The 12,461-nt window shown below is 41.0% G+C and overlaps 2 protein-coding genes across 3 annotated transcripts in view; both read right to left on the bottom strand.

Moving 5' to 3' along the window:
- GGH (gamma-glutamyl hydrolase) overlaps positions 1–2,998 on the bottom strand; it is a 32,181-nt gene extending 29,183 nt beyond the window's left edge. The window contains exons 1-2 of the mRNA XM_055431715.2: positions 2,787–2,998; positions 644–758 (exon numbers count right to left, since the gene is read on the bottom strand). Coding sequence (XP_055287690.2) covers positions 644–758; positions 2,787–2,895 — 224 coding nt within the window. The 5' untranslated portion in view covers positions 2,896–2,998. The remainder of the gene's footprint in view (positions 1–643; positions 759–2,786) is intronic.
- Positions 2,999–9,473: 6,475 nt separating this feature from the next.
- TTPA (alpha tocopherol transfer protein) overlaps positions 9,474–12,461 on the bottom strand; it is a 38,918-nt gene continuing 35,930 nt past the window's right edge. Inside the window, exon 4 of one of the 2 annotated variants that reach the window (XM_088844453.1) lies at positions 9,474–11,742. In XM_088844453.1, coding sequence (XP_088700579.1) covers positions 11,554–11,742 — 189 coding nt within the window. In that variant the 3' untranslated portion in view covers positions 9,474–11,553. The remainder of the gene's footprint in view (positions 11,743–12,461) is intronic. The other variant, XM_055431716.2, reaches the window with a different exon arrangement.

Raw genomic sequence — 12,461 nt, 5'->3', positions numbered from 1 at the left:
ATAATATCAACATAACAACAAGGCTTTGTTAAAAAATTCAAGTCTTTCCAAATCAAAATGACGTGAATCATTTATCACGTCATGTCATGAATATGACATGAGTCATTTTATTGTTCCTTAGATCATTACACCACAAAAATAATGTAGTTCCTTTAAAATTGCAATACCTGCAATTAATATCGAAGCAACAGTGCTGTATTAGTCATTTCCAAACTTCTAAAGTGGGGTGGGAAGGTCTCTGAAAAGTCCTCTTCTAGAATATTCCTTGATTCCCTACATGTTTCTTTACGCTAATATTATGGAACGAAGCTGGTGAATCTAGAAGTGCTTTTACTCCATTGCTTTAGTAATATCTGATGAGGATCACCTTTTCTGGAGTAAAGGAACTTATCATTTCATTCTCTATCTAATACACATGACACAGCTCTAATGATATGATAGAAACATGTAGCTTCATACTCTGAAAAACTTAATGAGTGACTCTAAGCATTAGATTTGGGGCAAAGATCAGGTATAACATTAATGTGCTTGAATAATGCAATCGCAGGAGAGAAAGCATTCATTTTAGAGATAAAAGATAACTTTAAAGAGGAAACAGCAGTTGCAGTTTTTTTAATTCAGTGCAAAAACTATCACATCGTACCTTACTGGTACCACTCTCGCACCAGCTGACTCTAGAAACTTCACGTAGGATGCAGCAATGTAGTATTTTCCCAGGGCTCTCATGTTCTTATTATGACACCTTTGCATTAATATTCCTAAATTACAAAAAAAAAACAGTTTCCGTTTCAAGTAATGTCCTTTTTTCCTGCTCAGAAACTGAAACATACCACCCTAGAAATGTCACTTCTTCACTCATTTAAATCACAGAATTAAACATGAAGCTTCTCCTGAAAGGATATCTATAGAATTTGGGAAAGGAGTAGTGGAGGCTGATCTGAATTGTAAGTAGCTTCCTCTCTTGCCACATCAGGGAGGCCAAATAAGCCCCCAAAGCCAGGTTCTTTGGCACAAGCTAGAATCTATGTCAGAGTACCAATCCTTAAATCCAGCAGAAAGGCCCCTTCCTACACAAACACACAGGCACATGGTTTCCTTGACAACAAAGCAAAAGAGTGAAAAAATTCTATGCATGTTTCTCCAACACCATCAATACCATCTTAATCCAAGCAACAAACATCCTGCCTACCCCGCCTCAACCTGGATTATTCTAATAGCCCCTTAAAAGGTCTCTCTGCATCCATTTTTTTGTTTTTTGTTTTGGAAGGACCTTTACTCAGATTTACTGAGGTATACATTACATATGGAGAAGGCAATGGCAACCCACTCCACTACTCTTGCCTGGAAAATCCCATGGACAGAGGAGCCTGGTAGGCTGCAGTCCATGGGGTCCCTAAGAGTCGGACACGACTGAGCGACTTCACTTTCACTTTTCACTTTCACGCATTGGAGAAGGAAATGGCAACCCACTCCAGTGTTCTTGCCTGGAGAATCCCAGGGACAGCGGAGCCTGGTGGGCTGCCATCTATGGGGTCGCACAGAAGCGACTTAGCAGCAGCAGCAGATTACATACAGTAAGATGCACATATATTTTTACCAGATAACATGGAACAAATACTGTAATCAAAATATAAAACATCCTGTGTAGTTTTATTTTGCAATGTGCTCAGTCGCTAAGTCATGTCTGACTCTTTGCCACCCCATGGACTGTAGCCTGCCAGGCTCCTCTGTCCATGGGATTCTTTAGGCAAGAATATGGAGTGGGTTGCCATTTTCTCCTCCAGTGGATCTTCTTGATCCAGAGATCAAATCTGAATCTCGTGCGTCTCCTGTATTGGCAGGCGGATTCTTTATCACTGAGCCACCCAGTAAGCCTACATAGGATTACATTTTGAGTTAATTCCCTTTGAAGATTTTAACCACTATTTTACATAGCTTATGAAATAATGCATTCCAAGTTCCAAATATTGATACACAACACATGAAAATGGACACTACCAATATCCATGAAAAAATGCTCAACTACTTTCTATTTAGTTACAGAATACAGTGCCCATCTTCGTAGGAAATAAAGGGGGGAAAAAACAGAAAGAAAGGCATAACAATACTACCAGCTAAAATGAAATCAATTCTAGTTGTCTGCCCACAAATTACGTTTTTGCACATTTCAAATAGGAGCTGATTTCTCCAGGGTTGTTTTCCCGGCGCCCCAGTCTTAAGTGTTTGTTCTGGCGATGCAAATTGATTTTACTCCCTTTATAGAACATAAGTGTGTTGAAAAAGAAAAATGATTTGCTTTACTTTAACACAAAACAGAATTGCTACTAGGATCACAGGAGCCATGGCTGCCCTCCGCTGCCAAAAACGACAAAGGCCAGGTATACCATAATTTCTCAATCATCTAGTCAATTCGATTTTGCATTGTTCCTCGAAATGAGCCCTCAACCAGTGAAATTTTAATAAAGATAATGCATGCATACAGAAGGTTCAGTTAGCAGAAATTCCTAGATGAGCACAAACACAAAAACCATCCTCAGGATTCTTCACGGTGCATGCTCCTCCCTTTCAGTTTTAAGAGCCAAGGATTTGCGGGAAATCAACGCGCATTACCTAGGTATATTTCAGCAGGATCTCAATGATGGTTTGAGCCCTGGGCTAGGAAAGCACACATCCTAACCCTAGGCTTGGATGTGTCCAGGACCGGACACACCTGCCGAAGCGCAGCAGCTGGAAGCGCCCAGGGCGCGCTCCCGGCTCACCAGCCCCAGCCCCAGCCGCCTCCTTACCGATGATGGGCTTCTTGGGGGTGGGCGCGGGAGGCGCACTCAGACCGAGGCCCGTCGCCCCGCACAGAACCAGGCCCAACACGCTCAGCAGGCGACCCAGTCTCGCCATTGCGCTCGCCGCCTCCCGCCGCCTTTCAGAGGCACTACCCGCGAGCCGCCGAGGGAGGCAGCTGACGCCTCCAGGCCGCGCGAGGGCGTCGGGCGGGGGCGGAGCTCCGCCGCGGGGGCCTATGGGAAAGGCCGTCCGGGCGCATGTGCGCCGGGGCCGCAGGGGCTGGCGGGTGCTGGGACGCGGAGGCCGAGCCCACCCCATCGCTCCGCCGCTGCCCGGACCCCGGCCCCCAGCCCGCCCCGACCCCGGGCCCCCAGCCCGCCCCGCGGCGTCTGCGGGGGCTCAGGATAAGTGCGGGGGGCTCCGCGTACTCGAGCCCGCCCTTTCAGCTGTTTCCTCGACGTGACCTGAAGGCACCCGGAAGTAACTGGGGCGCCGGGCCCAGCGGTTGAGTGGGGAGCGCTGGATCGCGGCCTGACCTGATTGGTAACCAGGCAGCGGGGGAGGCTGGCGAGAGGTTCTAGAAGTCGCCTGAGAACTTTGCGCCATCGGCTCCAGCCCAGAGTCGTCGTGAGGAATGCTGGCGTCGGAGTTGGACACTCCCGCTTTCCATCAAGGATGGACGGTGACTTGGGAGGTAGTTTCCGCACCCTGCCGCTTGCGTGCAGGTGGAAGCTTCTGGACCAAAGGAAGAGAAGATGAGGAAAGCCCGATGGATGTGAACACGCCCACGAGCATTGCCCCAGCTCAGAATTGGGTCAAGGAGGGGCCCACTCCTGGTATCACGACAAAAACAAGTCCAAACCAGACCCGCACACGGTGCCTTTTAACTTTAATGTTGATGCCAAGCCTAAGTGCAGGCTGTTCTGCCACAGGGCACAAAGGGTGACTTGGGTTCCTAATCACTAAAAGTTTTTTGAGGTTTCTGTTTAAAATTTGAAAAGAGATTTAGAAACACTGAACTTGTTTTGGTGGGCTAGTAGATGAAAGGTAAGCTTTTTCTTTCTGTGTGAAAACCTAAGTATAAAGATACAGCTTATACTGATTGGGAGTTCCCACCAATAAGGGTGAAAATCAGAATAAAACTGAAGAGTATTTGATAATCAACTCTATGCCAAATATAAAGGATGAAAAGATTAATTGGGCAATGCCTTTTTTTTCCGACTCAGAAGTTTGCAATTTTGTAAGGAAAAGAGAGAACAGGACTTGTGAAGAGAATGTATTTCAAGAAGAGCGAATGCAATATGTCACCTGCTTTGTTAATAACGCTGCTCTGGAAGGGTGTGGTGAGCGATAAGCTGAATGGATGTGTTTGTGAAAGGCCCTACATATTCAGCTTATTTTGAACTCGAACAGATGAGGAAACTTTGTACCAGTATGAAGTTGTAGTGCTGGAGTAATTGTCTGTCCACATAGGAAAAATAGTATTACTTCTCATTATACACGAAAATAAACTCTAGGTGAGTAAAGATATAAATGTAAAAGGCAAACTGTTATACTTTGATAAGAAAATATAGGCCTGTGTGTCCATGACGTTGATGGAATTTCAGAAAACATATTTTTAAAAAACGACATGTTAGTGGAAGAAATTAGTAGATTTAATGATGTTATAAGGTTAAAACTTCTGTTTAAGTAAATGAATTAAAGATAAGGCACAAATTTGGAGGATATATTTACAAAATACAGAATTTCAAAGATGTTTATTTCTAGCATGTACAAAGAACTAAAATGAACAAGAAAGAGTAACAACCTAATAGAAAGCTAGGAAAAGAATATGAAAAGACAAAGCTTCACTAGTCATCAGGGAAATGCAGATTAAAACAAGATAGTATGTCACATCCATCAGAATGACAGAAGTGTAAAATAGTGTACCCTTGATAATGAGGGTGTAGAAAAATAAGAATTCTCTTAATACTGCTGGTAGCATTACAACTGTTTTGGGGAGCAATTATGCAATATGTCATAAAAGTGAAGATGCACATATTCTATAACACAGCGCTTTTTAGACTTAGTATTTGCCCTAGAGAAATCCCTGCATGTGTGTACAGATAAACATATACAAGTATGTTCTTTGTAGCATTCTCTTGTAATAGTGAAATATTAAGTGCAATTTAAATCATTATCAATAAAAGAATGAATAAATTTATAATTAATTGATATTTAGAATACATGAAAATTAATAAATTGGAGCTGGTTATCAACAGAGTTGGTGGTGCTAATGGTAAAGAACCTACCTGCCAATGTAGGAGCTGTAAGAGATACAGGTTCGATCCCTGGGTCAGTATGATCCCCTGGAGGAGGAAATGGCAACCCACTGCAATATTCTTGCCTGGAGAATCCCTTGGAGAGAGGAGCCTTGTGGGCTACTGTCCATAATGTCGCCAAGAGACGGACACGATTAAAGCAGCTTGGCATGTGGCACATCAACAGAGTTAAATTTATACCAATAAGAAATAACAGATAAGTTATGCTGGTGTCCAGAGGCTTATGTCAACTGCCTTAGCCAGAATCTGTCTACAGATCTTAAGAAAACCATGAGATATACAAGGAGTTTCAAATAGTTACACATGCTTTATGCCTTTAACAATACTTGGAGTGTACCACAAACATCAAATTAACAGAAAGACTGCTAAGTAGCAAACTCCAGCAAGTTTTCTCCACTGCTGCAAGACTCCAGATGCTGAAAGGAGAAGATGTAAGGCTTCCTCTTTGAAAACGAGGAAAGAGGAGCAAGTAATTTAGACAAAGCATAGGCAAAATCAAACCCTGAAAGAAAATGTCAAACATGAAATGCCAGGACACTAAGCACAGCCTAGGTCTTGGAAGGTTGTGTGTGCCTGTGCTCAGGAGCTCAGTAGTGTCTAACTCTGTGCAGCCCTATGAACATAGCCCACCAGGCTCCTCTGTCCATGGGGATTCTCCAGACAAGAATAGTGGAGTGGGTTGCCATTTCCTCCTCTCAGGGGATCTTCCCCACCCAGGGATGGAACCTGTCTCCTGCAGCTCCTGCATTGGCAGGTGGGTTCTTTGTGGCTTAAGCCCTACACCTGGGAAGCCCTCTTGGAGGGTTAGTACTGGCTGTCAGGAAGGAGCCAGAGATGGCAACTTCAGTAAAGTATTGCTTCTGAGAACGAAGCATCCGGTTTGACAAGCAAGTAATGTCCCTTAAAGAAAGGACAGTGAAGGGAAAGAAGGAGTTAAGGGGGGAAATGAAGAGAAATAAGTCATGGCAGTTACCCCACTTCACCCCCACATACACTCAGTTGCCACCACTAAAACATCTGTTGAAGGAACTGCCAAGAAAAAGGAGAACATCCAAGACACCAGAAACCCCAAGTGGATCAATCGCGAAGAATGGGAATGAACCTGAGATAGCCTGAATCCTCAAATCTACAACCCAGATGGGATTTATTAGGCTTTCATGATACCTGACAAAAGAAAGGAAGAGCTGTCACTGATGAGAGATATTACCTGGAGACACTACAGCTAAACACAATGTCCAACATAAAATATTAAAAATATGAAGAAACAGAAATATGTAATAGCCATGAAATTAAAAGACGCTTACTCCTTGGAAGGAAAGTTATGACCAGCCTAGATAGCATATTAAAAAGCAGAGAAATTACTTTGCCAACAAAGGTCCGTTTAGTCAAGGCTATGGTTTTTCCAGTGGTCATGTATGGATGTGAGAGTTGGACTGTGAAGAAAGCTGATTGCCAAAGAATTGATGCTTTTGAACTGTGGTGCTGGAGAAGACTCTTGAGAGTCCCTTGGACTGCAAGGAGATCCAACCAGTCTGTTCTAAAGGAGATCAATCCTGGGTGTTCATTGGAAGAACTGATGCTAAAGCTGAAACTCCAATACTTTGGCCACCTTATGCGACGAGTTGACTCACTGGAAAAGAGTCTGATACTGGGAGGGATTGGGGGTAGGAGGAGATGGGGACGACAGAGAATGAGATGGCTGGATGGCATCACCGACTCGATGGACATGAGTTTGAGTGAACTCCAGGAGTTGGTGATGGACAGGGAGGCCTGTGAAAGTGCTGCACTCAATATGCCAGCAAATTTGGAAAACTCAGCAATGGCCACAGAACTGGAGAAGGTCAGTCTTCATTCCAATCCCAAAGAAGGCAATGCCAAAGTATGCTCAAACTACCACACAATTGCACTCATCTCACACGCTAGTAAAGTCATGCTCAAAATTCTCCAAGCTAGGCTTCAGCAATATGTGAATCGTGAACTTCCAGATGTTCAAGCAGGTTTTAGAAAAGGCGGAGGAACCAGAGATCAAATTGCCAACATCCGCTGGATCATGGAGAAAGCAAGAGAGTTCCAGAAAAACATCTATTTCTGCTTCATTGACTATGCCAAAGCCTTTGACTGTGTGGATCACAATAAACTGTGGAACATTCTGAAAGAGATGGGAATCCCAGACCACCTGACCTGCCTCTTGAGAAACCTGTATGCAGGTCAGGAAGCAAGTTAGAACTGGACATGGAACAACAGACTGGTTCCAAATAGGAAAAGGAGTACGTCAAGGTTGTATATTGTCACCCTGCTTATTTAACTTCTATGCAGAGTACATCATGAGGAACGCTGGGCTGGAAGAAGCACAATCTGGAATCAAGATTGCCGGGAGAAATATCAATAACCTCAGATATGCAGATGACACCACCCTTATGGCAGAAAGTGAAGAGGAACTCAAAAGCCTCTTGATGAAAGTGAAAGAGGAGAGTGAAAAGGTTGGCTTGAAGCTCAACATTCAGAAAACAAAGATCATGGCATCTTGTCCCATCACTTCATGGGAAATAGATGGGGAAACAGTGGAAACAGTGTCAGACTTTATTTTTTTGGTCTCCAAGATCACTGCAGATGCTGATTGCAGCCATGAAATTAAAAGACGCTTACTCCTTGGAAGGAAAGTTATGACCAGCCTAGATAGCATATTAAAAAGCAGAGACATTACTTTGCCAACCAAGGTCCATCTAGTCAAGGCAATGGTTTTTCCCGTGGTCATGTATGGATGTGAGAGTTGGACTGTGAAGAAAGCTGATCGCCGAAGAATTGATGCTTTTGAATTGTGGTGCTGGAGAAGACTTGAGAGTCCCTTGTACTGCAAGGAGATCCAACCAGTCCATTCTAAAGGAGATCAATCCTGGGTGTTCATTGGAAGGACTGATGCTAAAGGTGAAACTCCAATATTTTGGCCACCTCATGCGACGAGTTGACTCACTGGAAAAGAGTCTGATGCTGGGAGGGATTGGGGGTAGGAGGAGACGGGGACGACAGAGAATGAGATGGCTGGATGGCATTACCGACTCGATGGACATGAGTTTGAGTGAACTCTGGGAGTTGGTGATGGACAGGGAGGCCTGGTGTGCTGTGGTTCATGGGGTCACAAAGAGTCAGACACGACTGAGCGACTGTACTGAACTGAACTGAAGGGAGGCCTGGCGTTCTGTGATCCATGGGGTTGCAAAGAGTCAGACACGACTGAGCGACTGAACTGAACTGAACTGAACCTAATGAGAAAGATAAAATAGACTCATATATGACCCTGATCCTGGAGTTAGTTGAAAAGGCCTTTATTTATTTTGTATTGAAATACAATTGATGTACAAGAGTATGTTATGTGTGATCAAAGTGATTTGATATTTGCATACCTTAGGAAATGTTCACCACATTATGTCTAGTAACCATCTGACTCCATACAAATTTATTGCAATAAAATGTTATATATGACATCTCTATGTCTTACTTATTTTCTAAGTGGAGGTTTATATCTCTTAGGAATTTCCAGGTGTCTCAGTGATAAAGAATCACCTACCAATGCAGGAAATGCGGGCTTGATTCCTGGGTTGGGAAGATCCCCTGGAGGAGGAAATGGCAACCCACAGTATTCTTGCCTGGAGAATCCCATGGACAGAGGAGCCTGAGCAACTTAGCATGCAAGCACGAGCCAGGCACACCCACTTGCTTAGATCTGAATTCTGGAATAGGGTCATGAACATTTGGATGTATGGGACATCCTTCTCTCCCCTACTCCTTTTACCTTCCCTTTTAACAAAATAGGACCACCTGCAAGACGGTATTTTAATTCAACAACTTTTTTTTCTTTTTTAACCAGATCTCTTGCTCTGCTCTGGTTTGTTGATATTTATTAGACTGATACGATTGACTTGAACAGAGCAGAGGCAAGTAGTCAATCAAGTGCTAGCTGTAGGGGAGGGAGAAGTTTAGGAAGTGAGTGCCCTTGACTACCAGAACCTTAGTGTGGGGGGTGGGGTTGGTCCTGCTGCCTGTCCTCACTTTACTGCCATCATACCCAGTTTCATCTCTGTAACTCATAATTCTCCCATAGCATCCAAGTAGGGCAAAATTCAACACCTGAGACCAGGAAGAAGTGTTTCAGACATCATCATCTTACTAGTTTGCTGAGTCTGAGGTTTGTATGTTTGACCAGTTTTGTGAGCTACTGGCTTGATTTAGGTGGGTAGCAAAACTTTTACTTGCTCTAGGACTTTTGTGTTATTTCTGTAAGGGAAATATATTGATAATCTGAAATCATGATCTGGGTTGATAGTTTCCAAATCAAATTATCTGATAAAGTGACATACTCTGGCTTTTCTCACTTAAGTTTTAACTTCTGAAAGTATGCATGGCTTAATTTTATGAAATTAATCTGTGGTCCCTTGAAGCATAACAACACCGGGGAAAGTGGTATTGAACTGAGCACCGGGGAAAACCAGTCTGCAATTGAAATATATAAAGAGGACAACTAAATGGATGGTGATACTTTTTTCTTAAGCTTTTCTGTAAGGAAAATCAGTTTTTGAAAAAGAATACCTAGTATTCTTATTTGAAAATGGAAAACCAACAGCTATAGTTTGTGTGAAAAATCTTTATTTTGTTTTGAACAATATTAGAACAAATACATTATCGTGCAGTTCAGTAACAATGAGCACGTTAGTCTTTTAAAAGGCACTTCTGGTGCAATTACTGTAAAGTAATAGAGACAATTCAGTAGTGATCTTGCCACCTTATAAAACTGCCTGTTCATTTTACATTGTTCTTTTAATGCTTCTCAGTGAATCGCTGCATTTCATAAAAAATTCAAAATCTTATCATGAAATGTACTTCTATTGATGGACTTACTTTAATTCTATTTACTATAAATAACATCACCAATGAATAATATTTAAAAGACATTTTAAAAAACTATTTTGCTAAAGTAATCATTCCTTTGTAGAGCCAGAAGAAAGTGGTTTAAGTTCCCAAACTGTGAATGAAGTGAATCTTTGTGATGTAAACCTTGTAAGAATAAAAGTTGGGCAAACTAGAGCTTTTTGTTGTTGCTATTATTTACACTTTTTAAATGGTTTTATTCTGCTGTTATTTTTTATTAAATAGTTCTAAATTTATGATTTTATAAAGAAGATTTTATCATTTCTTAGAAAACAAGCATGATCTAATTTTTTAAATAAAAATTATAATGTACAGTTAGCTTCCCAATGCTAAATCACAAAGACGTTCTCTAAAGAACATTCATAATCATTCGATTTTTTACAGATGTACAAAGAATCATAAGTACCAGCTCATCTAATTAGAATAATTTTCTTATAAAAAAAAACAGCCTTTACATAGTCTTTCACAAAGCTAATATTGTATAATTAATGTTGAAACCCAACTAAGCTAAAAAATGTTTTAACAAATTTTGTATCCTGTGTTCTTTCATTCGGTTTAAAATAAAATTCAAAAATTATAAAATACTGTAAAAATGGTCATAAATTGAAAGTTATATTGACGTATCTTTCTCAATAAATGAAATATGCATTAACATAGCTACAGTACAAATAGCACATTTTAACTGCTGATTTTTTTAAGTCAATATGAATTGTAGGATTTGGCTAGAATGTTCTGATAATATAGTAAAACCCAAATTATTTCATGCATAGTCTGAAAAATTCCAGATGTAACTGACAGTGATTTTAAAATGTAAACATTTCCTTCCCCTTGTGTAGTCATGTTACTATTCAATTAAAAATAGAGTCCATGTATATGGCAACCAAATATTATTCCATGTCTGAATTTCTATGGAGTTAATTGTATCAATATGAATAATTTCATAGAGACCTGATGCAACATATAATAGTTTATGGCATATGGACTTCAGTCAAAAGTTTCTATTGTGCAAATATGCTAAACAGAATTTCCCTGAGGTGAACTACCTTGCTGGCCCATGGAAATAACTATGTAAAACTATTCAGATTTCAATCTGAATTATAGTCTAATCTGACACACACCCAAAAAGAGTGTGAATAGATTTTTATAGTCAGTTGATTGGTGCTAATATTTCTCTTCAGCGTACTATTTATTCATTTATAATTAAACCTATGTAACCAGAAAAGTTTTTTAAAATAAAACTTTTGAGAAACACAAAAGTACACATGACGGTACTTCAGAGATAACTTTCTTTCAAATGCCAGAAAAGGAACCTCTTCTATGCTTTTAAGGTATACTAACATTTAATTACTTCTAAGGTAAAGAAAAGATACTTAAAAGGTAAAGAAGTTTCCCAAATACCCACGTTGCTCAAGTTAGAAGATTTTTACATTAAAAAAAAAATCAGAAAAACATTAACGATTCCTTTTCTTTCATTCATATAACCAGATAGGATCTCAGTCATGAATTTTTAATCAGGAAACCTTTCACATTAAATAACTTCTTCTCCTTTAACCGTCTCTGAAATGCTGCTGAGATAATTTTCCGACTTCATTATAAAATTTGTCCACTCCTGACAGATGTCCTCCATGGAGTACTCTTCACCACCGTATTCCAGTGGAAGAATGTCTGGGAAATACTGGAGTAAGCTTTGCTTGTAGTTGTCCCCATGCATATGAATCTGAAACAGGCAAAATGTTTTAGAAGATACACCCTCTGCCTCCAAGTATAGCAGAGGCATTTCCAGGAGAAACTCAACATCATAAAATGAGGTATTCTCATCACATCTAAGACAGAAGAACATGTACAGATAATGCATCATTTGTCTCTGCTTATGAAGTCAATGATTTTACTTATGTTTAGATTGTGCTGCTGATGAAGCTGTGCATCTTACTGTTTTCTTATATTTGCATCCTTATAACTGTTCAGAATTTATAAAAAGATACTTTTTCTTTCAAAAGTAGATTTTAAAAACTCTAAATAAAATCATTTCATACATTCTATTTCCTATTAATGTATTGGTGATTCTTAGCAAAAGATCCGGAGAAGGCAATGGCAAGCCACTCCAGTACTCTTGCCTAGAAAATCCCATGGATGGAGGAGCCTGGTAGGCTGCAGTCCGTGGGGTCACTAAGGGTCGGACACGACTGAGCGACTTCACTTTCACTTTTCACTTTCACACATTGGAGAAGGAAATGGCAACCCACTCCAGTGTTCTTGCCTGGAGAATCCCAGGGATGGGGGAGCCTGGTGGGCTTCTGTCTATGGGGTCACACAGAGTCGGACACGACTGAAGTGACTTAGCAGCAGCAGCAGCAAAAGATCAAATATCCTGGAGTGGTTCTGTAGATGATTAAAGTGTACTTCTTTTTATTAGTTCTTATCAGGGGGTTTCCCTGG

This window comes from Moschus berezovskii, chromosome 16 (assembly GCF_049115385.1).
Source record: "Moschus berezovskii isolate FMDL1 chromosome 16, NW_MosBer_1.0, whole genome shotgun sequence".
Taxonomy (NCBI): Eukaryota; Metazoa; Chordata; class Mammalia; order Artiodactyla; family Moschidae; genus Moschus; species Moschus berezovskii.
Note: the sequence above shows the minus strand (reverse complement) of the source record. Positions and strands in the feature narration are given on the sequence as shown.